Below are 26,798 nucleotides of genomic sequence, written 5' to 3' on the forward strand. Positions count from 1 at the left end.
GCCGGACGCGCTAGCCGCTACTGCCTCCTCTTGAGCAGGCGGTAGTTTTTGGCCAGTGCGGGGGTTAGCGCGTGATGAAAAGTCGCGCGCCTTTGTAAAAGGAGCCTAAAATATCTACAGTAGTAAAAATATAAATATAGACTATAAGAATACACAAGCACACACATGAAATGCACCGAAAGGTTTCACCTTAGATTATATGAAATGAAATTTAAAAAATTAGAATTAAAACATTCAAGTCTTGTAAAATGGAGTCACAGAAATATAGGGCCGGAAGGGACCTCAAATAATTGTATATAGTAAACCTTCCTGGCCACTTAGGTCCTAAAACCCTTCCATGATAGAGATTGTACCACCTGTTACCCTTAAAAGAAAATTTTTCATCTTGCCTGCCTCAAATGTCTTCTTTTACAGTGCAGGAGAAATTAAGGCTTACCTGCTAATTCTCTTTCCTTTAGTCTCACCAGACTAGTCTAAGAGATGTGGGTATTATGTCTATCAATTAGGAGGTGGCGATGGAAAAACCATAGATGTGTAACCGATTGGATAAGGCTAGTCTACAGTTCTAGCACTTCAATATTCTGAAAACAAAGCAGTGGGAAATCCAGCTAAGAAATTCTAAGTCCATTCTTCATTGAAGAGCTCATCAAATTTATTTATTAAAGTGAAGAGGAAGAAATATAATTTTTAAATCAGGGTGGGAAGTTGGACTATCTAGTACACTGTTTTCCAACCTTTTTACACCTATGGACCGGCAGAAATAAAAGAATTATTCTGTGGACCGGCGGTTGAAGAACACGGGGCTAAGTCATGGGCCAGACCCCGCCCATCTCTACCCAATCTCCACCCCAGACCCCGCTTCCATAATAGTACTAATTGCACCTTGCACGTCCCGTGCCTCATCTGAAAGCCTTTCCTCTGATGTTACAACGTCAGAGAGAAGGCTTCAGGTTCAGGCGCAGGATGCCCGAAGGAGCCACTGCCCGTGACTTTGTGCACTGAATCAGTTAGGAAGAGGGAGCTGGCTCAAAGATAACGCCGCATCGATCGCACCGTGGACCAGCGGTTGAAGAACACTGTTTTGGGCCTGATACACGTGCTGGCCCTGTGGACTGGCAGGAAATTTCTGCGGACCGGCACTGGTCCATGGACCGGTGGTTGAAAAACACTGATCTAGTAAGACTAAAGAAAAGAAAATTAGCAGGTAAGCCTTAATTTCTCCTTCCCTAACCAGACCACTTTAAGGCACAAGGGACATAAAGCAGTCTTCACGAAGGGAGGAAATCAGGGATCCTTGCTCCCAGTATTTGTTGCCTAGCAGCAACATCTATTCTATAAAACTTGGAAAAAGGTGGGCAATGAACACCATATTGCTGTTCTACAAATATCCAGCAAAGAGACAGCTCTAAGTTCTGCCCAAGATATAGCAGCCCTTCTCAAAGAATGCATCCTTAGCAATGAGGGAAGCTGTTTCCCTGCCAGGAGGTAATCTGACAAAATCAGCTTCTTTGACCAACACCACCTCAGCCTTTCTACTCTTCTCAAGCAGGACAAATAGATTTACAAAATTAATTTCTTGCTTCCATATACTGCATCAGGGCTCTCCATACATCCAAGTACTTTATGGACTGAAATTCCACACTAATGTCCTCCTTATGAAATGAAGGAAAGGGATGTTACTAGAGGTGTGCCTCAAGATTCAGCTCTTGGGCTTGTTCTTTTTAGCATTTTTGTAAGCAATATTGTTGAAGGGTTGGAATATGGCAGAAATTTCCAAATACTGGAAAACCATCTAGAGCCATGAAAATTTCCCCTGCTGGATCCACTCACATTACAGGCTCTACTATCTGGTGGGAATTTTGGCTTATGATCTACCACACTAGTCATGCGATTGTCCAGGCCTTTGCCAAAGAGCAACTGCCCTTGAAAGGGGAGTTTGCTCAGGGTTACCTTAGAAGCCAAGTCTCCTGTCCACTCCATTGCGGGCGGAGATGGCATGAGCAGATATCTTGCTCAGGACCCTGAAAGGGTCATAGAGAGCATCTGCAACATAGCCATCCCCCTCCAAGAGGAACTGGGGATTAGTGCTGCTGTCCGGTCCAGATCCGGAGCATGGCTTAGCTGAGAGCCTGGAAAACATAAAATGCCACTGCTGCTGCTTTCAGTCCCAGTGCAGCAGCCTCAAATTTTTTTTTGAGGACAAAGTCGATCCTGCAGTCCTGTGAGTACTTGAGGACTACTCCCCCATCAAATAAGAGCTTAGCCATGGACTTAGCTACACCTAAAGGCCCCTCAGAAACATCCCAGTGATCTGTTAACATCTTAGTGATCTCTGGATGCGAAGGAAAACAGGTATCCCATTCCTTAGTGCTGCTAATGAGCAAGCACTGAGTCATGGAGGCTTGAGGCAGTTCCAACTTTAATTCGTGGAGCACCTCCACAATTAAGCTTTGTAGGCCGGAGTGTTTGAACAACCTTCACACCCTCGGGTCATCTCCAAGATCCAGGGCTGTCACCTGATCAAGGTCAGCGCATAACCCCCCCCCCCAAAGCTGGGATGCTGAATCTCTACAAGCTGAGGATTCTGAATGGGGAATTAAAAACATGGACTCTGAGTAAACCAGTGTGGGGCCCCGTGACCTCTGCGTGACTCCTTTCGCTAAAACCCCCAATGCTACCTCCACTGAGACCTCCACAGGGTTAGGTCATCTTTTGAAACTTTTTTTTTTTAATAATTCTTTATTCATTTTAACACTCACAATAAGTGAAACAGTATATAACATCCATTTGGTCTTACATACATCACTTAATATTATACAAAATTCAATTTCAAATTTCATATCCCTCCCCTTCTCTATTCAATAACATTCAACTCAAGACAAATATATAATAACCTCCCCCCTCCCCACACTGTTATTCTCAAAGAACATAAGAACATAAGAACATAAGAAATGCCTCCGCTGGGTCAGACCCGAGGTCCATCGCGCCCAGCAGTCCGCTCACGCGGCGGCCCAACAGGTTCAGGACCTGTGCAGTAAATTTCTATCTATACCCCTCTATCCCCTTTTCCAGCAGGAATTTGTCCAAACCTTTCTTAAACCCCAGTACTGTACTCTGCCCTATAACTTCCTCTGGAATTGTATTCCAGGTGTCCACCACCCGTTGTGTAAAGAAGAACTTCCTAGCATTAGTTTTGAATTTGCCTCCTTTCAACTTTTCCGAATGCCCTCTTGTTTTTTTATTCTCTGAAAGTTTGAAGAATCTGTCCCTCTCTACTCTCTCTATGCCCTTCATGATCTTGTAAGTCTCTATCATATCCCCTCTTAATCTTCTCTTTTCTAGGGAAAAGAGTCCCAGTTTTTCCAATCTCTCAGCATATTGGAAAAACTGGGACTCTTTTCCCTAGAAAACCAAGAAATCCCCACCCCACTTCTTGGAACTTTTTTTGAAACTTAAAAAGGCTTCATACATCATGTGTATGAATTCGGAAGCAAACCACTTCCCAGGTTGTCCAGGGGTTCCTGGCAAGATCTCCTGCACTTGCCTCTAGTATTTGTCCACTGGCCTGCAGCTGCGCTTCACTGGGGATACCAAGTCCACTTTTTACGGCACCTACTGGAATTTCTGGGCCAGAAAACGCTCCAGCTAAGCATCTAAGCTACCAGAAGCATAAGGGGAGGTGAAGCTCAAAACTACCAACCCCCTCACATGCAGCATGGCACATAGAATAATGACCCCTTCAGACAGACATCCTCTGGCATGAATCCAAAGTATCTCCACCTGAGGAGTCCATCTATACTGTTTTCTGACAAAAATGAGGGGTATTGAGGTAGATGGAGGCTATTAAAACACAAATCTGGATTGGAAATCCAAGATGGTTGTCATAATAGTGATTCTGGTACCTAAAACAGCCTGTGAAGAAAAAAAAAATGCAAACTCAAAAAATGCAGGGAAGGGATTTTGGGAAGTGGGGGACCTGACCCTAACCACAGAAACCTTTAAGAATTACTTTTAAGGACCCCCTCTCCCCCCAATTTTTCCCATAGGCCTTACTCACTGTGCAATGCTGCTGTGCTTGGCTGCCTGCATAGGGAAACCTCTGATCAGAGGGGAGTGAAAGATCAGGTTTCTTACCTCTGCTAATCTTCCTTCTTGTAAGTCTCCTCTGGAGGCTGAACTGGTGGGATTCGTTCTGGCGGCGAGCTCAATGAGCCCCCCCCTTGAGTATTGGGACTGCTTTGATACATCCCACCAGTTCAGCCTCCAGAGGGATTGTACAAGAATGAAAGATTAGGTTTCTTACTTCTGCTAATCTTCCTTCTTGTAAATCTCCTCTGGAGGCTGAACTTCCGCCCATCTGTTTTGTCCGATTCGCAGATTGCCTCTTCAGTTCCTGGAAAGTTGGATTCCTGTCTTTGACCAGACTCACTAAGAATTTCATATGTTCCCTTAAGTTGGGTTCAAGGGTTGCCGGGGTTCCTGGGTGGGGCCCCATCTGAATTTCAGGTTGTGTCTACTTTAGGTGGATTTATCTGTTTTGCAATTTGTACATGTTCACATTTCTATTTCTTATATATAAAACTTGGCCTTTTTGGCCATGGTTTTTTGTGTTTGATGTTCTCATGAGCAGAATTGACTGGTAGTAGGAGTTCCCCTACCCTCTTCTCTTTTTCTGTTTCCTATTTGCACTGGATATAAGTGGCTTTTCGACAAACTGAGCATGACAGGAAGCTACCAGGCAGATAGCCTAGAGGGGAGGGAACAAGTTTTATTAGCCCTGCAGCTGAGGCTAAAGAGGATGCAAGATCCTACCAATTTAGCCTCCAAAGGGATTGTACAAGAAAGAAGATTTCTGCCTCAGACAAGTCTGGAGTTCAACAGATAACTTGTTTCTTCGGACTGTCATCCAGTTCCAGACATGTCCTCAGATCCCCAGAGTCAGCACCAATCCTGGATTAAACAGCCAAGGGAACCACTCAGTCTGTGTTCAAGCTCACTTTGGATGAACCTGAGCAAGAATATTCCCTGAGCTCTGAGAACTACTGATACAGACTGGCTACACGGGAATCACGTGAGGCATGTGCCTGTGGGCTACAGACCTCAGCCCTAAGAGTATGTATTTTCTCACAGCTAGAGATGCCCTGGGGTGACTAGGATCCTCTGCAGCACCGAAAGCCTCTGACCAGATAATAAAATCCCTCCAAAATAACGACATTTAAACTCCAGCAGAACAGAAAGACTCTCTACTCCTCACTTGTAGAGAATAAGACTGAAGGGGTTGAGCTCATCCTAAAGTGCTGGAAGGAGCACAAAAACAAAACAGTGAGCTCTCTACAACCTTTGTGATTAATGAAGGTTTAACCCAATGGTCAAGACATCCAGCCCTGTTGCACAAGAAATGGATCCTACAAAATACAGCTATTCAACAATTAGGAATCTTCATAGCTAAGAGCATGTCACGTCTCTTATTTGTGCTATCATTGGTTACTCACACAATGTAAGTTTCTTTTTTTTTTTTCTATATTATTTTTTATTTTCAAATTTTACATAAAGTGTACAAAATATTAAAATACAATTGATATATACACAATATCACTTTTATATCTAATACATTATATTCTAAATGTATTTTATCCCCCCTCCCTCCCCCCACCCTTCTATTACTTTTCAATCATACATTACATATTGTATATCATATTATAGTCTATTATGTAAAATTATTTTTACTGCCCTCCCTCTATGTGTGTCACAAAGAAGATATTTAAAAGAAGAAAAGAAGAAGAAAAATTCTACTATTTATTCATTGCAATATTTTGTCAATGGCCCCCATATTTTTATGAATTTAGTATATGTCCCTCTTTGTATTGCTATTGTTCTTTCCATTTTAAATATATGACATATTGTATTCCACCAAAATGTATAATTTAGGTTATTATAATTCTTCCAATTATTGGTTATATGCTGAATGGCAACCCCTGTCATAATTAATAAAAGCTTGTTATTTTCTGGTGAAATTTGATTTTTTTTCCTCATCATCATTCCAAATAATACTGTATCATATGATATTGCTATATGATTTCCATTAATTTATTAATTTGTGGCCAAATTGAATTCCAAAAACTTTTAATGTAGGGACAATGATATAGCAAGTGATCTAATGTCCCTGGTTCCAGATTACAGTGCCAGCATTTATTGGACTTAGAACTGTCTAATTTTTGCAAACGTGTAGGGGTCCAAAAAGCTCTATGTAATAAAAAGAACCAAGTTTGTCTCATAGATGATGATGTAAGTTTCAGTTTAGAATGAAAACTTTATAAGGCTTTATACGATAGGGAACCTCCTTATATTACATTGATAGTACTTTATACTACAGGAAGGGTGTTAATATCAGCTCTTACACATAGATTGTTTTACCATGAGCGAAATATGATGGAAAGCTACACCAGATGGGGTATTTTATGGCTGGTGTCAATTTTATGGAATAGGTTACCAATATTATTTGTAGCAAATGCTCATTTAAGAAGTTTAAATCTTTGTTAAAAAGTTATATCTTTACATTAGCATTTAATCTAGCAGGTAAGGGGCAATGGGTGAATTTTCCCATTTAGTGCTTGAATAGAGAATGCAGTGCATCGTCAAAGTTTGGTTAGATTGTTATTGTTTGACTCTGAATGGATGTATTTATCTTTCCTATTATAAATGGAGTTACTTTTCACAGTCTGATTATATATTTTCTTAAAAGACTGATAAACAGCTGTGATCTGTTCAAGTCTAGCAGTAAAGGAAATTTTAATAAATCATAAACCAGGGCACACTTCTGTGTTTTTCTATCTCTACCTGCTGGTCAATGGACGCTGTCCTGGCATCATTGTTGTTTCTAGGAAGTCCCAGGTGTTCCTGAACTTTTGTCTCTGACCCTAGAATGTCCTCTGACTGGAGGACGCTCCCAAATACTTGCAAAACCTAGCAGAGGCACTTTTTTTGTCAATAAGAAGCCCTGCACAGACGCACCCTCACACAAACCAAAGGATGAGCCTTCAGACACACCCTCACAAAGACCCAGTCTAACACTTAAATATGTGAAGAGAAAAGCAGAAGACTACTTCAGACCCGGTCCATATATCCCTCTCCTGCTCTCGAAGTAGATAGGGCCCAGTTTTATATTATCACTTAAATGAAAATTAAAGGAGCAAGACCATAATTTAGCATTTAGAGGAGCAATTGTCAAATTTCCATATGCGAATGGCTATATACCTGTGGAAGAAAACAGTTTGAAAAACTACCTCTTCGTCTGCTTAGATTGTTTTTGGCTTTGTAGGTATCAAATTAAACCACAAAATCATTTTTGTAGTAGCATTGCCATATTTGCTTACTGTTCCCAGCCTGATAAATCTTCCAGATACACTGGTAACAGGGCGAGCAGTGTGGGCAGTTCTTGGAGTTCTAATGGCTTGTTCCATAGTGCCTGGTCGTCCAGATTGGGTACTGGGACGCACAAACCCAGTTAGGGGTCTTCCTGATTGAGTTATAGGTCTGCAGAGAACAAACCAGTGTCACACTGAAAACAGTTCAAAAAAGACAATAGGCCATAAAAATGTCTAGCGCAGAGAACAAAATATATAAAAGTGTATTTGCTCTAAGATTTATATTTAACATTTATAATCATTCTGCTTCAATGATTCAAAGTTAGGAAATTCAATTTCCCTATTGGTGAATAGTTCACACTCAAAACAATACTATGCTAGGTTCAGATAACCTGATAGGACTATCAGAAAACTGTAGTATAAGCACAGTCCAGTAAGTTCATTGGGCTGCTGGAGCAACAAATGGCAGAGTTTTAATGCCAGGAATGACTTGATTTAAATCATGGGTTTCTACATAAAGGCTCATTATTGCTGGTATAATCTTAATATTTATAACCAGATGAAGGTTTCAGTTTTTGAAAAATAACTTTTCAGATTAGTTTTACAGTTATATCAAAAATTACTGATTTGGTTATACTACTAGAAATGCATAGATATATAATTATGAAATTATTGCAAGGTGAACTATCCCCAATTAACATTTCTGCTGTAGTTTATTGACAGGAGAAAAATAATCATTACCTTAACAACAATTTAAATAGTTTTATTTAACCAAAACAATAACATTATAGCATATGAATTCTTGTATTTGCTTAAACATCCATGTTAACTGATGTAGTTAAACAAACTATCTTAGCACTTTCCTCACAACTCAAGTTTGTCTCGTCTTTACAAATTATGTCATTTGGTTTGTCTTTTTGTAATTTAACTATCTTTTATAATTTTGTACATCGCTTAGCAAACCGATTAAGCGATTCATCAAATACTAATAAACTTGATCTGTATGAAAAACATGATTTTTAGTAACAATCCACACGTCACAGAAGAGTGTATCTAGAAAAAAGCAGCATCTTACATACTGCAGTGAGCAGTACATCAATACACCCATTGTAAAACTAAACAAGCCAGACTAGTACAGATCAATCCTACACAGTCAATCCTAACTGAAAACCGTGTCTTTCGAACACACAGAACACAGAAAACACCTTCACCTAGTATGGAATATGTAATCACAAACTATCCCCTCCCCCTTTTACAAAGCTGTCGTGTGGTTTTTAGCCATGGTGGTAACAGCTCAGACTCTCATAGAATTCTGAGCATCAGAGCTGTTACTACCACGGCCGGCACTAAAAAACGCTCTACAGTTTTTTAAAAGGGAGGATAAAATAGAAATACGTAGACAAAGGTTAAATTGAACCACCAAGAAGCTGGACTCTGCATACAATGCAACACCACAGTAACAATGACACATGTCTCCTAAAGCAATAAATAAATAGAAATGTTTTTCCACCTTTATCTTCTCTGGTTTCTGCTTTCCTCATCTTCTTGTCACTCTCTTCCTTTCATCCACTGTCTACCCTTTCTCTGCCCCTTCTATATGGCATCTTCTCTCCTTCTATTCCCCTTCCAGAAACTTTATGCCTCCCTCTTCCATCTCTCCTTTCACCCCCATTGGTCTGGCATCCATCTTCTTCCCTTCCCTCTTCCAATGATCTGGCATCTCTCTCTTCTCCTTTCCTTCCCTTCCCTCTCCCACACCCCCATGGTCTGGCATTTCACTCTCTCCTCTCACTTCCCCCCTTCCATCAGCATCTGCCCCCTTTCTTTCCCTCCAACCCAATTCCATCCAGTATCCATTCCCTGCACACCAATTCCATGAGCATCTGCCCCCTTTCTTTCCCTCCAATCCAATTCTACCCAGTATCCTTTCCCTGCACACCAATTGCATCAGCATTTGCTCCCTTTCTTTACCTCCAACCCAATTTAATTCAGTATCCTTCCCCCTTATTTCTCTCTCTCCTGTTTCTGCACATCAAATCCATCAGCATCTGCCCCCTTTCTTTCACTCCACCACCCTTCCATTTCACCCTGCCCCTTTCTCTTCTTCCAGCACCCTTCCATACCACCATGACCTCTTTCTCTCCGTCCACTACCTTTCCATACCACCCTGACCCCCTTCCTCTCCCTCCACCACCCTTCCATACCACCCTGACCCCCTTTCTCTCCCTCCACCATCCTTCTATGCTCCTCTCTCCCTCCAAACCAGCAAGGTCGCATGATAACTGCTTCTGCCTCCGGAAGATGTAAGTGACATCAGAAGGGGTGGGCCAGCAGACGTCACTTACATCTTCTGGAGGCAGAGGCAGTGGATGCAGTCATCGCGGGACCTTCCTGCACTTCAGTGTGGCTGCCAACTCTGCTTCGGAATAAGTACAGCAGCCACGCTGAGGTGCAGTTGCCATTTAGAACAGCTCGGGAGGTTCCGGATCCGGCCGGCTGTGCACCCTCCTAGGGCCGGCACCCGGTCTGCACCCCCCACTCCTGGTATGCCACTGTATGAGGGGACAAAAAATAATAAAAAGAATGGATAACTGTAACCTTAATATTGACAAGCCGATTTAGACATGTCATACAATTATAACCACAAAAATATGTCATAAAATGTAATTCTAAACTCAAAAGACTCCAGACGAAAAGAAAACTACAGAAGGGAAACCAGAAAAGACCAAACCCATAGTACTAAAATTCAAACGCTAAAATCAGACATGTCCATTATGAAGAGACGTGTGGATCACTGCTAATTATAATGAGTGAATCTTTAAAATATGAGACGGCAAAGCACCATGATGAAACTTGAATGGAAATATAGATACCTATTTCCTATTATTTGAGTAAAATAATGGATATGGTGGTTCTTCAAACTTTTTACCCCTATGGATCGGCGGAAATAAAAGAATTATTTTGTGGACCGGACCAACTACTAAGACTGAAATAAAAAACCCCGTCTCTCCCCCATTCCCACAGCTCAGTCCCTATCCCGTCCAACATTTTTCCCTTGATAATGTGCAGCATTTTTCACTATTGCCACCAGCCCCATGCCCAACATCTTTCCTTCTTTCACCCCTCTCCAGCACCATGCCACACCTCTCCCTCCATCACTATGTCCAACATTCCTCCCCTTCCATCTGTCCCTCTGTTCCCTCTCAACCACCATATCCAACATTTCTCCCTCTCATCCTTCTCTTCCCCATGTATCTCTACCTCACTCCTCTCTCTCTATGCCCAACAATTTTCCTCTTTCTTCCTTTCCCCATGTGCACCATCTTTCCCTCTCACTTACATACTCATCCCCAACAATTCTCCCTTTCTATCCCCTTCCTTGTGTCCCAGTTCATGCCTCCTCCCTTCCTTCTGTGTCCAGAGTTCATGTCTTCCTTCCCTGCCTTCCAACCTTTGTCCCAAATTCATGCCCCTCCCATGTCCCAACGCACTCCTCCCCTCCTCTTTTCTCCCTTTGTCCCACATTATCCCTTCTCTCCCTTACTTATTCAGGGCCATCTAGCTGGGCATGCCCCCTTCTGCCAAAGCCGGAGCAGGACTGGCAGCTCCCCTCGTTCTTGCAACTGCCCCTGAGTCCAGTCCATGAGATAAGACATTATTAAAATTCAACTAGTCACTGCCCTGCCAGCAATCAAGGAATAAAGCAAATCAGATGACCTCATATAGTAAGTCCCCCAACCCTCAAACCAGGCCCCGCTGAAGCCGACTGGAGGGCTTCCCTCCGATGTCAGAGCCGATTATCCCAGGCAGTTACCTCAACCATCAGACACCATCTTCTTTCCAGCTTGGCTGTTTCTTATCTTCAGCGCCAGTCGCACTTGTTTGCTGGGACAGCGCGAAGTGGCTCTTGCACGCTCCAGACCCGGTTTCAGTTCCGGGACAGCCATGTGCAGCGTGCAAGAGCCACTGTGTGCTGTCCCAGCAAACAATTGCAGCTGGTGCTGAAGATAAGGAGCAGCCAAGCTGGAAGGAAGACGGTGTCCATCGGTCGAGGTAACTGCATGGAGGGGACCGCTTACAGGGGACACAAATTCTTCACGAACCGGCAGGAAATTTTTGCAGACTGGCACTGGTCCGCAGGACCACCGGTTGAAGAACACTGATCTAGGGCCTCGAACAGAATGCAAGGTACCTGCAAACTTAAAATGATCAGGAAGATAAATTGGAATCAGACTATTTATTATCTTATAACACAAGCAACCAAGTACTCTGGCCTCTATCTGCAGCCAGTGTAAACGTCGGTAGTATTGTATTCTGAAATATGACTGAATTTATTTAAGTTGAATATCAATCTAATGGCTGTATTTTGGATGATCTGTATCCTTTTGATGTTCTTTTTATTTGTAGCTAAATTTATCAGGTTACAATAGTCTAGAGTACTTAAAACTAAGGATTGGACCAAAAGTCTAAATGCATCGAAAGTGAAATAAGGTCTGATCATCCGAAGCTTCCATAACAAAAAATGGTGTTCGAGTCCTAGTGACTTGATGAATTGCGGATCTAAAAAGAAATCGGTTTTATACTAGTCTAGAAAGGTCCTCCAGCGTCATCCCCATGGTTGTTTTCAATGTGTCCAGCCATCTAATTGCAGGTCACCCTCTTTGCTTAGTTCCTTTGATCTTCCCAAAAATGATGTCCTTCTCCAGTGATCTCTCTCATCATTTGGGCGTCATTATTTAGAAAAAAAATCAAGACAGTATCTTCTAGTGGTCACTGGTTATGATCTGCTGGAAATTAACATACAAAACATTTCACACATAACTTTTGTGCTGTTACCTTACAGCAGGGCTGGGTCCTCCAACCTGACTAGTGCCAGGGAGCTTCAGAGATGTTCCAGGACCTGTACAGTAAGAGAAAGTACAACAGTTCATTCACTGCAGCTCTTTGTAACTCTGGGAAAGTCACTTAACACCCCTCCCCAACTGTCCCAGGTACAAAATAAATACCTGTATATATTATGTAAACCGCTTTGATTGTAACCACAGAAAGGCGGTGCATCAAGTCCTATTCCCTGACATTATTTGATTAGCATTTAGGTGTTAACATTCAACTTAAAATGTAGTCAAAGCAAAAGATGACATTGCAGATCCTGTTTGCTATTTGAAAGATGGTAGCTGCAACATCCGAGTTTGTTTATTCCATAGAAGATCTAGGGTTCATTTTACAAAGCTGCAGTAGAGGTTTCTAACATGGGCCGATGAGGTAAATGTTCCGACGTTCATAGGAATTCTATGAGCGGCGAAGCATTTACCTTGCCAGCCCACACAGCTTTGTATAAGCTGGCGTTAAATCCCTCTTGGTCCAACTATTTAGGATTTTGGTAAACACTATTTGGATGACATGTGAAAGCTCCAAGCAAAAATAAAATCCAAATGTTCAGAGGAATTTCAGTTGGCTCCTTTGCGGGAGGAAGGGGTGACCTCCAAGAAGGTTAGAAACATAGAAACATAGAGTATGACGGCAGATAAGGGCCGGCGGCCCAACAAGTCTGCCCATTCAAGAACCCTCCCTCAACAAATCTGCCCACTCTAGAATCCCCTCTCCTACGAGAATCCATCTTTTAAGCATAACGCTGTAACAACCCCATGTATTTGTCCAATCGTCTCTTGAGCACGTTGCTGGCCTCTCAGGCTTCAATCCTTCAATCACGGTGTTAATGAATCAGAGGTATGTTCTCTACCCTAGTACCTTTGGGTGCTGTAAAGTGTATTTTCTGAAATTAGTTAATCTGAAATCTTATACATACGTGCCACTTGAGCAATAGCATTCTCATCCAAGACCATTTCTGCAATCCCTTCCTGATCTACATCAATTTCATCCACATAAACCATCTCAGTCAGTGCTCTTGTCTTCAGACTCCAAGCAGCCTGCATTAGAAAGCAGAAGACAAACATGTACATTGCTAGCAAAGCAACTTAAAACATTATTTTAACGAGAAATACAATTGAAGCTATGGCAAAATACATGACAATATCTTCTACATTTCCTTCTAAAATAAAATGATAAAAAATGGTCATTTCACAATTTCATGCAGATAGAGCTCATATTACCTGTAGCATCTCGGCATATCTTAGCACATACCTCTGAACTCTTATTTGCTTGTGGACATTATTCCACAGCTGTTTAATCCCTAAAGCTCTAGTACAGACCACATTTTCTTTTGCCAATCCTAGGTTTTTAGAGTAGTAAAACACCTGTGACCTCAATACATTTTTGGTTGCAAGAAAAACTATAGAGCAAACCTTCCTGCCTGCCTAGGAATTACCCACGAAACTTACATGAAAAAGAAAAAAAGACTAGCGCACAATATGAATATATTACTGAAATAAGCTCCAGTTAGAATCCTGAAATATTTATTTAGTTGGAACATTATGAGATTTATCTGATGAAGCCTTCTGTACACTGACCTGGCATTTTACCTTTGTGCAACATGATATGGAGCTCTGAACTCTATATGACATACAGTCTTTAAAAATAGTGGTGTAGGTTTTCTCCTCTAAATGGATAATTTCCATGAGCACATCCCGCTTCCCTAGTCTGTGGTGAAAGAGAGAGAATCTCCTCTCATTCTGTTCCAGGCATAGTAACATTATTCTGCTCTAGACTACTATCCACAAATCAGGAAGACATGTACAGTATTGATGAACTGGTTTTAACTAGTCCACACGGGTAGGTAGCAAAGTCTGCAGACAATGTATTTCTGGTCTATAACCATTAAGTAGTCGTCGGCAGATTTCATACTGGCAATAACAAGTAACTTGTACGACAAACAACTTGTAATCAAAAATTAAAAGGCAATTGCTAAATTATGCAATAACCGGAACAAAGCTAGCGAAATGCAAAAGGGGATAGATTCCGTACAAACGTAAGAAAGTTCTTCTTCATCAAGAGAGTGGTAGAAAACTGGAACGCTCTTCCGGAGGCTGTTATAGGGGAAAACACCCTCCAGGGATTCAAGACAAAGTTAGACAAGTTCCTGCTGAACCGGAACGTACGCAGGTAGGGCTCGTCTCAGTTAGGGTGCTGGTCTTTGACCAGAGGGCCGCCGTGTGAGCGGACTGCTGGGCATGATGGACCACTGGTCTGACCCAGCAGCGGCAATTCTTATGTTGGACAGTTCGTCCATGCACAGTGCAGCGCTCGGCCTTTAGTCATGTGGCAGCCACGAGGTCAGAAACATGGACGCTCCATTGCAAGATTGCACCATTGAAGAACAACATGAAGTAGTGCGCTTTCTTTGGGTTGCCGGATTCTGTGTGTAAAACACAAGGGCTAATAATTTACCTTGAAGAAGCCTCTTTTGGCGAAATGGGTCCCATCGAATCATTGGTTCACACAGCATCAGCAGTACAAACATTTGGTGCGGCTCTGCTCCTCTATAAAGTTTCATGAAGGAGCTCAAGATGTCTTTTTGAAGTTTTGAGCTAAGTGGTTTTCTTTATTAGAGAGTCACTATTTTTTTTTTGCCACTTCAATGCTTGTAGATGGATCTCATTGTTAAGATTGTTAAAGAGCTTCAATTAAGTGGCATTCCATTTTAGAGATTTGCTACTTTGCTTCAATTGCCTATTGTTTTGGAGTTATCACTTTGCTACACATGAATGAAGTGCTTTAGCTTAATCATTGAGTTAGCTTCACATATGGTCCTCATCTCCATCACCTCCACTGGAGGCTATTCCACACACTCTCTACCCTTTCCATTAGCAATTCCTATAGATCAGTGTCCCGCAAACTTTCTTGAGCCATGGCACACTAAAGCTACTGGCCGCGGCACGAGGCACCTGGAAGTGTGCAGATGTCACCGTGATGACATCATGTGCGACTTCATCACTTCGATGGCCACACATGCACGAAGGCCCTACAGAAGGGCCCTGAGATGCCAATGGGGGGTGCTAGCAGGGAAGAGGGCCAGAGAGTAGAGGTGCTAGCACCCACTGATTGCCTACAGGACATGCCTCTCGCCGCCTGTAGGCAGTCGCTGGTGCCAGCGCCTCTCCTCCTTCCCAGTGTGCCGTGGCACACCTGAAATCTCAGGAAGCACAGTTTGAGATACACTGCTGTAGATTATTCTTGAGTCTGTCTCCTCTCACTTTCATCATAAGTCCCTGTGCTCCAAAGCTTCCTTTCAGTAGAAAAAGGCCTACTCCATGTGCATTTATCCAGAGGAATGTCTCTTATCTTATCTATTCTCATCTGCCTTTCTTCCAGAGAATACATATTGAGACTTTTAAGTCTGTCCCCACATGTTTTATGACAAAGACCACTGACCTTTTTAGTAGCTGTCCTCTAGACTGACTCCATCCTGGTTATATTGTTCTGCAAAGTACTATCTCCTGAATTGTACACAGTATCCAAATGAAGTCTGAACAGTGGCTTAAGACAGACACTATCACTTCCCTTTTTCTATTGGTTATTATTCTTCCTATGCTCCCAAGCACCTTTCTGACTTTTTTTTTTATTCATTTGGGCATTTTAAGAGCATCTTATAGGATCATTCCCTCTTTCATGCACAAAAGTATTTTACTCCCTAGTCCACTCTCGGGTTTTGGCAGCCCAAATGCAATACCCTGCATTTTTGACCATTATATCTTAGTTGCCAAATTCTAAGATTCATTAGATCCCTCCTCATCTTATCCAGATTTTCCAGGTTGTCTATTCTGTTGAGTATTTTTGGTATCAGTATGGGCCCCAAGTGATGGACTGGGTTAGGAACTGATTGAAGAGAAGGCAACAAAAAAGGTAGTGGTAAATGGAGCTCATTCTGAGGAAAGGGATATTATCAGTGATGTGCTACAAGATTCGGTACTTGGACCTGTTATTTTTAACTTTTTTCTAAGAGATATTGTATGCCAAAGGACTGTCTGGTAAAGTTTGCCTCTTTGTACATGATATCAAAATCTGCAATATGGAAGACATCCCTGATAACATGAGGAAGGAACTAGCAAAACCTGGATCTGGTAGCTTAGATTTAATGCTAAGAAATGCAGGCACATGCATTTGTGCTGCAAAAACCCGAGGGAAAGGTACAGTTTAGTGGGTGAGGAACTTCTGTGCACAAGAGAAGAGTGGGACCTGGGTAGGATTATACGCATGATCTTAAGGTGGCCAAACAGGTAGAAAAGTTGAACGAAAGCTAGAAAGATGCTCAGATGCAAAGGGAGAGGAATGGTCAGTAGGAAAAAGAGGTAATGATGCCCCTGTATTAGACTTATGAGGCTTGATTACAATATCGAGAACAATTCTGGAAACTGCACCTTCAAAATGATATAAAACGGGATGGTCAGTCTAGAACAGTGGTCTCAAACCTGCGGCCCGGGGGCCACATGCGGCCCACCAGATACTATTTTGCGGCCCTCGGTCTGTACTAGTGATGCCCACTCTTTGCAGCTTCCTCCAGCTTCCCCCCTAGCCTCCCACTCTTACCTTCAGATAATTACCGCAGCCTGCAGAGAGGATTGCTGGTGCTGTAGTGATTCTTACAGACTGCAGTCCTCAGCAGCACGTTTCCTCTGCCACGATCCTGCTCCTGACGTCAGGGAAGGGGTGGGACTGCTGCAGAGGGAACATGCTGCGGAGGCCGATAGCAGCCTGCAAGGAATGCTACAGCACCGGTGATCCTCTCTGCAGGCTGTGGTAATTAGCTAAAACTAAGACTGGGAGGCCAGGGGGAAGCTGGAGGATGCTGCAAAGCAGGGGGAGAACATGTAGGCCTTCGGAGGGGGGGGGGGTGAGATTTATAAACTATAAAAAGTTTTACCTCATGCAAAATTGTCATTTCTTTAATAAGACATTAACTATTTTTTTCCTGCAGCCCTCCAAGTATCTACAAATCCAAAATGTGGCCCTGCAAAGGATTTGAGTTTAAGACCACTGGTCTATAAGACAGCTACTACAAATGGTCAGTGGTCTTCGTTATAAAGCATACGAGCACAGACTTAAATATCTCAATATGCATATTTTGGAGGAAAGGTGGGAGAGGGAAGATATGCGAGAGAGGTTTAAATACCTACATGGCATAAATGCATATGAGGCGAGTCTTTCTGTTGAAAGGAAACTCAGGAATGAGAGGGCATAGGATGAAGGTAAAAGAAGATAGAATCAGAAGTAACCTATTGTTATTGTTAATCTGCTGCTTGTACTTGCCTGCCTGGGCCATTTGCCATTCTCAATAAAACCATATTAAAAAAAAGAAAAGAAAATACTTTTCCCACAGAAAGGGTGGCGAATGCGTGGAAATGGTGGCAGGGAAGAGCCTAGCGTAAATCCTGAAACAATTCCAGCTCTGGCTAAAACTGCTCCCATTCCTAGGGAAGGGAACAGATCCCTGAAACCAGTTATGAATGTTAGAAACAGACCAGAAGTGCAGCTGATAGGGGATAACACAGAAAAGTCTAAAGGTCCTGCCATGATTCCCTATCGTTCCTTTTAGAAGCAGTCTGCAAAATCTCCCGTTAACCCACACAGTAGTATCTGCCATGAAAAGGTTTAAAGGAAGCGGCGCGACAGGGAGAGCCGCAGTGCTCAGTGTACAGCCTTCTGTTGCCACGGGAGACAGAGCAGCATAGGAACCCTACAGGAATAAATCAGACACAACTGTGAGCCTGGAACGCTGAGGGAGGAAAACTTCAGAGCCACGCTAGAACGCTGTGAAAAGAAACTAGCTCTTTTACCTCCGCCTCGTAAAGGGGACAGTCGGCAGAAATAGAGCTCCAAGTGAAAGGCTTACTTGGAGGGAGGGTTCCTTAGAGGAGGTTTGTCCAGAAGCTGTCCCATGGCAACATTTGTCCCCCCCCTCCCCTCGGGAACAGCTGCCTGGAGAGGAAAACTTCATGGAAATAGAAGGAAGTTTCACAGATATGTATCAGGAGGAATATGATATGGAACAAATCTCGGAAGCTGAAGAAAGTATGCCTGAGAACTGAGTGAGTAAATATACTTGATAAATAGGTTAAAGGTGAAATATAAAGATGTAAGAACATAAGACCAATGGCCCATCTAGCCCAGTATCCTGTCTTCATGGAGGCCAATCCAAGTCACAAGTTCCTGGCAAAAACCCAATTCCATGCCACCGATCCAGGGCAAGTAGTGGCTTCTCTCATGTCTGTGAATGTGAGTGAATGTTTTAAAAGTGAATGTGACATGACTTCGGGTGAGGGTGAATAAGTTAGCCAGAACTGTGGTAGTAGGAATTCTGGCTTAAAGACACTGAGGCACTGTACAGTGAGAACTTAGGCAGGATATCGACTATCATATCAATAAAAGGGTGGCACGGATCCCTTCCACACTAGCCCAGGTTTTAGAGACAGCTCAGTAGTGGGAAAGTGTTAGGAGGTCAGGACAGAGTCTCCTAAAATAGTGCCCAAAAAATGTAGTATAGTACTTATAGTAGCACTGAAGAAAGAACAGTAAAGACAGGGGGCTGCCAGGTCCCACCTGGTGGCTAATGAGCATGGACAAGAGGTCCTTGCACAAACGGCTGCATGAACTGAGTTAAAGAAAGCAGCCAGAGTGTTTGTGGAATGCTGGTATAGTTTCTATAGTAAGAATATAAGACTAGCCTTACTGGGTCAGACCAATGGTCCATCAAGCCCAGTAGCCCGTTCTCACGGTGGCCAATCCAGGTCACTAGTACCTGGCCAAAAACCAAGATTTAGCAATATTTCATGCTACCAATACAGGGCAAGCAGTGGCTTCCCCTGTAGCTTTCTCAATAACAGACTATGGACTATTCCTCCAGGAACTTGTCCAAACCTTTCTTAAAACTAGCTACGCTATCCGCTCTTACCACATCCTCTGACAATGCGTTCCAGAGTTTAACTATTCTCTGACTGAAAAAAAAAAAATTTCCTCCAATTGGTTTTAAAAGAATTTCCCTATAACTTCATCGAGTGTCCCCTAGTCTTTGTAATTTTTGACAGTGAAAAATCGATCCATTTGTACCCATTCTACTCCACTCAGGATTTTGTAGACTTCAATCATATCTCCCCTTAGCTGTCTCTTTTCCAAGCTGAAGAGCCCTAACCGTTTTAATCTTTCCTCATACGAGAGGAGTTCCATCCCCTTTACCAACTTGGTCGCTCTTCTTTGACCCTTTTCTAGTGCCACTATATCTTTCTTGAGAAAAGACCAGAATTGAACACAATACTCCAGATGAGGACGCACCATGGAGCGATACAGGGGCATTATAACACTCTTAGTCTTGTTAACCATCCCTTTGAAAATAATTCCTAGCATCCTATTTGCTTTTTTGGACACCGCCGCACATTGGGCGGAAGGTTTCATCGTATTGTCTACAATGACATCCAGATCCTTTTCTTGGCCGCTAACCCCCAAGGTGGACCCTAGCATCCAGTAACTGTGATTCAGGTTATTCTTCCCAATGTGCATCACTTTGCATTTGTCCACATTAAATTTCATCTGCCATTTGGATGCCCAGTCTTCCAATTTCCTAAGGTCCACGTTGAAGAAGGAAAAGTAAAGGCAGGGGACTGCCAGGCCCCGCCTGGTAGCTAATGAACATGGAGAGGAAGTCCTTGCACAAACGGCTGCATGATCTGAGTTAAAGCAAGCAGACGGACTGTACACAGAAAGCCGGTATTTTGACATAAAGTGGATTAACATGATGAACATTTTAAAAGGTTTCAGTTATGAACTGTGTTGCTAAAGTACGGTAGATGTCTGAAATAAGGATTATCAGACTTATGGAGAGGTCAGGCCCATGGGCTGGAAACTGAGAAATAAAGATATTTTTTTTGGAACTGATATTGGGCTGACTGGCATTCCAGGGAGCACTGGATTGTGCGCCGGTAGCTTGAGTCAGGCCCTTGCCTGGCTGGCATATCTCGGTCCCACCACAGTATTGTATATCTGAATTCAAGAAAGCTTGGGACAGGTACACTGGATCTCTAACGGAGAGCAAGGGATAGTAGATGTAAAGGATAGGCACACAAGATAGGCCAAATGGTCTTTATTTGTCTTCATTTTTCTATGCTTCTATGGTTTTCTATATAGAGATATACCTAACAGCTCTTTCACAATATTCATTTACAAAAACATTAAAAAGAATCATATACAGCTGAGCGGTGGTTCTTCACTTCAGCTCTTGACCCCCTCCATCTAAATCTTGCCTTATACCAAGCTATTTTCTGCAAACGGTGCACAAGAACCTTTGCTAACTGTACAGGACACTTGACAGATTGATCCCTGGGGCAGTGGAGGGATCTCTTTCTTGGGACTCCGTTGTATGCAAATGAAAACTCCAAGGCCAACTAGAGAGAAGCGCAGGGAGGATTCTATCAAGATGGCCCCCCACTTACTGTCTGTGATCCAATCCTAGTTTAACAATTTAATCTAGTGAACTAGATGCTAACCAGGATGGGGTTGAGAGGGAGACTGTTTATTAAGTCATGGATCTGATATACTCTCTTTCTATGCAAGAACCCAAAGCAGTTTATATTTGGTATACACAAGTACTTTTGTCTCCAAGGGGCTCACATTCTAAAACTTCATAGAACAAACTGAGTGAGTGGGCAAAAAGATGGCAGATGGGCTTCAATGTGGAGAAATGTAAGGTCTTGCACATAGGGAAGGGGAACTCCATGTACAGCTCTACGATGGGAGGGAGGGTACTGGGGAAAGGCAACCTAGAAAAAGACTTGGGGGTATTGGTGGATAACACAATGAAGCCGGCGGCGCAGTGTGCAGCGGCCTCAAGGAGAGCGGGCAGAATGTTGGGCGTTATCAAGGGAGGTGTCACTGCCAGAGCGAGCGAAGTTGTCCTGCCGCTGTATCGAGCGATGGTGCGCCCACATCTGGAGTGCTGTGTCTGATACTGGTCGCCGTGCCTCGAGGGGGACGTGGCAATACTCGAGAGGGTCCGGAGGAGAGCAACGAGGATGATAGGGGGCATGGAGAACCTTTCATATGCCGAGCGGTTGGACGGGCTGGGGCTCTTTACCCTGGAGAGGCGGAGACTGAGAGGGGACATGATGGAGACTTGTAAAGTCATGAAGGGTGTGGAGAGGGACAGATTCTTTAGACTAGCGGGGACAACAAAAACAAGAGGTCATTCGGAAAAACTGGGAGGAGACAGATTTATAACGAATGCAGAGAAGTTCTTCTTCGCTCAACGGGTGGTGGACACCTGGAATGCGCTTCCCGGAGAGGTGATAGGTCAGAGTACAATTCAGGGGTTCAAAAAGGGACTGGATGACTTCCTGGAAGCGAAGGGGATAACAGGGTACAGATAAAGGTTTACCTTACAGGACATTGAACGAACAGGGTATGGACATTTTAGGTTAGGTAGGGAACACTTACAGGTCATGGACCTGGGGGGCCGCCGCAGGAGCGGACTGCCGGGCACGATGGACCCCTGGTCTGACCCGTCAGAGGCAATTCTTATGTTCTTATGGCGTCTGCACGAACTCCAACCCCAATAGTTACCCTGCAAGATGAGGCCGTCAAAGAACTAAAAGAGCCTCTTTGCAGTAATAGATTATCGCCTTTAGAAATTGCAGGTGATGGTGGAGGATAATTAAAGATGGTCTAGACTAGAGTGTCGGAGATGTCGCTTCACTCAAACAGAACAGTGGCTCTCGCACAATAAAGATCGGTCTACTGCGATGGAAGCTCAGCTACGCGAGTTGGAGATACGATGTCAAGTGCTGCACTCTTGCATTGAAGACCAAGAGAACCAGGGCCAGAGCAATAACATTCGGCTGGTGGAGCTCCCGGAAACTATAAAGGACTCTGAGTTGAAATCCCTCATGGAATCCTGGATACCGGAGGCGGTGCACCTCATGCTGTCGAGCATGTATGTGCAGACTGAGAGGATTCATAGGGAAGGCCCCCCAAAAAGATGGTGCCCCGAGTCCTAGACCTGTGGTGACCCACATTCTCAACTTCATAGACAAGGAGTGCATAATGGCCCTGGTACAGGAAGAAGGGACGGTTTAGAGTATAATGGTACCCCATTGCTTCTGTTCAATGATTACTCTGCAGAAGTCCCTGGAAAAAGGAGAGCTTTGGCACCTTACTGTTCTGAATTGCAGAACAAAGGGCAGAGAAGCTACATGGCTACATGGATGGTGTCATCGAGAGTGTTTGGCTACCTGGACCATAGGATGATTTTCCAAGGGCTGCTGAGTAGGACGGGAAGAAGTGTCTTTGGCAGCAGGCTGGCTAATTTAATGAAGAGGGCTTTAAACTAGAAGTGATGGGGCAGGGTGATCAAAGACCCCAGGTGAGTATAACCTCTCAGGTAAGTAAATCACTGAAAACCTCTAAACAGATGGGAAAGGGGGCACTGTCTAAAGTATGGGAAACAAGATTCTAGATCTAGAAGCTGTGATGGAAAAAGATGAGTTGCATAAAGTGGCAATCACAGAGACGTGGTTCATGGATAACCATGACTGGGATGTAGTTATACCGGGCTATAATCTGTTCAGAAAAGACAGAGTAGGAAGAAAAGGAGAGGGAGTAGCGTTATATGGATGGGGGGATTACATCAAGGAATTGTTGTCTGGATGGAGTGGAAACGCAGTGGGCTAAACTGAAAGGAGTAATTGTAAGAATTACAAACCTTTCTGTGAGGCAAGTAAGTAAAAGTACGAGGAAAAGAAGGCCGCTTTTGGTTCTCAAGAGTAGTAGCTGAGAAAGTAAGGAATAAGAGGTTAGCTTTCATAAACTACAAAAAATCGCAGAAAGAGGAAGACAGGCAAAAATATCTGGAAAAGTTAATAGAGGCTGGTCGTGTGGTCAGGAAAGCAAAGATGCAAATGGAAGAAAAAAAATAGCTGACATGGTAAAACAGAGAGACAAGACATTTTTTAGATATTGGATATAGGGATAGGAAGAAGTGCAAAAGTGGCATTGTGAGACTCAAAGGTGAAGGGGAGAAATATGTGGAAACTAATAAAGAAAAGGCTGAATTGCTTAACAAATATTTCTGTTCTGTGTTCACTGCTGAAGCGCAGTGAGCGGGACCACAGAAGACAAACATGAATAGGGATGGAGGAGTTGTAGACCCTGATTAATTCTTAGAGGGTTGTGTTCATGAGGAGCTAGATAAAATAAAAGTAGGTAAAAGCGATGGGGCCAGATGGTGTACAGTACATCTGAGGGTGCTGAAGGAACTTAGGGAAGTTCTTGTAGCTTCGCTGACTGAGTTTTTCAATGAGTCTCTAGAGTCTGGAGTGGTACCGGAGGACTGGAGAAGGATGGATGTGGACCCTCTCCACAAAAGTGGAAGTAAAGAAGAAGTAGGGAATTACTGGCCAATAAGTCTGACTTCTGTGGTAAGCAAATTAATGGAAACGCTTTTAAAACAGAGAATGGTGAAGTTTCTGGGATCCAGTGGATTACAGGACCGAAGGCAACATGGATTCACTAGAGATAGGTCTTGTCAGAGCAAATCTGATCAATTTCTTTGACAGGGTGACCAGAGAATTGGATAGAGGATGTGCACTAGATGTGGTGTATTTAGATTTTAGCAAAGCCTTAGACAGTGTTCCACACAGACGTCTAGTAAATCAACTGAGTGCCCCCGTGATGGGTCCCAAAGTGACGGGCTGGGTCAAGAACTGGTTGAGTGGAAGGCAACAGAAGGTCGTAATAAATGGAGATCGCTCTGAGGAAAGGGATGTTACCAGTGGTGTGCCTCAAGGTTCTGTTCTTGGGCCTGTTCTTTTTAACATTTTTATAAATGATATTGCTGCAGGGCTACAAGGTAAGATTTGCCTCTTTGCGGATGATACCACAATCTGCAACAGAGTAGAAAATGAGTGCGTGTACAAGTCTGATCTTCTTTTGGAGCGTTACCTCCTTGTCTTTGAATACTTTGTCGAGAGCCTTCATTGAATAGTGACCAAGGGCTAGTCTTCAGAGTATTTCCTCCCTGCTAGTTTCTTCTTTGTTTACAAAAGAGCCCAGGAGATTGAAAGGTACTATGATAGAAATAATTGGAATCCAGAAAGGATGATTTGGCTATTATTTTTCATCAGTAAGTGGCCAAATGATAAACAAAGCGAAGAGATATATGTGCCACCGCAGAGCTAATATACTTCTATCTTTGTGTAATCTAGTTGCTGTGTGATGTGTCAAAAATTGTAAAAGCTGCCTTGAAACCAGTTGGCATATATGCAAAGATACAGATTAGTATTATGAAGCCAATTAAAACTGGCATGGCTGATGTGTGTCCTCAGCAAAGAGGGTGAGATTTTATTTTAAGCCATAGCTGCCAAAAGTGTGAATCAAGAACTGAGAAACTTCAACATAGGTTCCACAATAATGCAGCCTACCTAATTGCATGATTTATTTGCCCATTTTTATGTGCAATATTTAGGGCTCCTTTTACTAAGGAGCACTAGAGATTTTAGCGCATGCTGAAGACTAGCGCGCGCAAACCATGCGCTAAATGAAAAAGACTAATGCAAGCTCTATGGAGGTGTTAGCGTTTAGCGCGCGTGGCATTGTAGTGCGCACATACCTTAGTAAAAGGAGCCCTAAATATTATATAACAGGTACATACTAAATAGAAAATTTGCCATTTTATTTATTTTAAAAAGTACCAGATTTTATTTTGGATGGAGTGTGGGAACAGAGGGGTTAGGTGGGTATAGTAGTTTTACCCTGTTTCTTTGGACTTCCATCAAACTTGGAACCAAGGATGGGAGATCAGGTGCCATGAATCTTCATTTACAACTACTCTTATTTTATATGGTCTCCGTACTCACTTAGCACAGTCAAACACTTCTCAGCCAGATAAACTCACAAGGGCTCCTTCTGGAATCTTACAATCATGGGTTCTAAATCTGATCATTAGGAAATCCCTGAATACCTTTCGAAAAGGGTATTCTCAGTCATCCCACTGAGTGAGAAAATTTGCGCTGAGAATAGAACCTAAGCCCTCTATATAAGGGTGCACAGCGTTGCTGAGACCCTTCCTCCCCACCCCAATGGTTCATAGACAAAACCGCCAAAGACAAAGGCGCGTGCCGACAACTGAGCACAAGATGGAAGTGCGCGCCGATGAAAAAGAGTGTTTTTAGGGGCTCCGATGGGGGGTTTTGTTGGGGAACCCCCCCCCACTTTACTTAATACAGATCGCGGCGGTGTTGTGGGGGGTTTGGAGGGTTGTAACCACCCTCATTATACTGGAAACTTAACTGTTTCCCTATTTTTTAGGGAAAAAGTGAAGTTTTCAGTAAAATGTGGGGGGTTACAACTCCCCAAACACCCCCCAACGCGATGCGATCTGTATAAAGTAAAGTGGGGGGATTCCCCCCCACACCCCCTGTCAGAGCCCTTTAAACAGTCATTTTCTTCGGCACGCGCCTCCGCGTTGCGCTCAGTTGTCTGCGCGTGCCTTTGTCCCGGCGCGCTTTTGACCCGACACCCCCCCAACTCCATTTCCAGATTGCCTAAAGTTATGGACTGGTGATAAGATATTGTGAAAAGAAAGCTGAAATTTAAGTCTGATAATATCATAATTACCATGTCCTTGATACTACACTAACAGCATTGCCCTAGCGCCTGTAATTAATACTAGAGCCTACAGACATCTGTTTAATTTTACTCTGGCTTAACTTTCAATAAAATAAATTCATGCAAATTCAAACAGATGAAGCAACAGATCTTATTGCAAAACCCGTTCTGGGGTCTTTTGGAAGGACAGTCTAAATAAATAAATAAATAATATACAGATAATCATCTACAAAGGGCAGCTAGATGCTAAAGTAGCAGCACTTGAGGGATGATACCAGCCATGATCAACTATTAGTACTGTATAACTGGGATCCCAATAACTGCATGGATTCAGTTAGAAATATGGAAAACATTGCAAAATCTTCAACAATATTTTTCCCGTGCAAGGAAGGAATTACTCTTCCTTCTCCCAGGGCCACCATCAGGGCAGTACTACCAGTCCTGCATTCAGGGGCCCGGAGCTGACAGGGGGCCCGGGCTCCCCCAGGGTCCTAGGCCACAGTTCTTCAACCGCCGGTCCGCGGACCGGTGCAGGGGGGGGGGGGGCGGTCCGCCCCAGGTGCGCAGGAGAGAGCTAGACGGGGGACCCGCGAAGTTAAATACATCTCGAGCCGCGAGGCTCGTCTTCTGTTTCTTCCTGCCCTGCCGCTCACATATAGCCAATCGGAAGTGTTCCCCGATGTCAGCGCTGACGTCGGAGGGAGGGCTTAAGCAAAGCCTGCCCTCCGACGTCAGCGCTGACATCGGAAAATACTTCTGGTCGGCTATTTGTGCGCGGCAGGGCAGGCAGGAAACAGGAGACAAGCCTCTCGGCTCAAGCTTCGTTTTGCTGAGAAAGTTGCAAAGATGGGCTGGGAGGCAAACGCGGAACACAAAAGGGGGAGGGAGTGC

The 26,798-nt window shown here is 43.4% G+C and overlaps 1 protein-coding gene across 3 annotated transcripts in view; it reads right to left on the reverse strand.

Annotated features, from left to right (window-relative positions):
* The window catches only part of TTC8 (tetratricopeptide repeat domain 8), a 120,516-nt gene that overhangs the window by 73,247 nt on the left and 20,471 nt on the right, over nucleotides 1–26,798 (reverse strand). For all 3 annotated transcript variants that reach the window (XM_033953210.1, XM_033953209.1, XM_033953212.1), the window contains exons 2-4: nucleotides 13,171–13,291; nucleotides 12,201–12,264; nucleotides 7,374–7,533 (exon numbers count right to left, since the gene is read on the reverse strand). In XM_033953210.1, the coding sequence (XP_033809101.1) occupies nucleotides 7,374–7,533; nucleotides 12,201–12,264; nucleotides 13,171–13,255 (309 nt within the window). In that variant the 5' untranslated portion in view covers nucleotides 13,256–13,291. The remainder of the gene's footprint in view (nucleotides 1–7,373; nucleotides 7,534–12,200; nucleotides 12,265–13,170; nucleotides 13,292–26,798) is intronic.

Source organism: Geotrypetes seraphini, chromosome 7 (assembly GCF_902459505.1).
Source record: "Geotrypetes seraphini chromosome 7, aGeoSer1.1, whole genome shotgun sequence".
Taxonomy (NCBI): domain Eukaryota; kingdom Metazoa; phylum Chordata; class Amphibia; order Gymnophiona; family Dermophiidae; genus Geotrypetes; species Geotrypetes seraphini.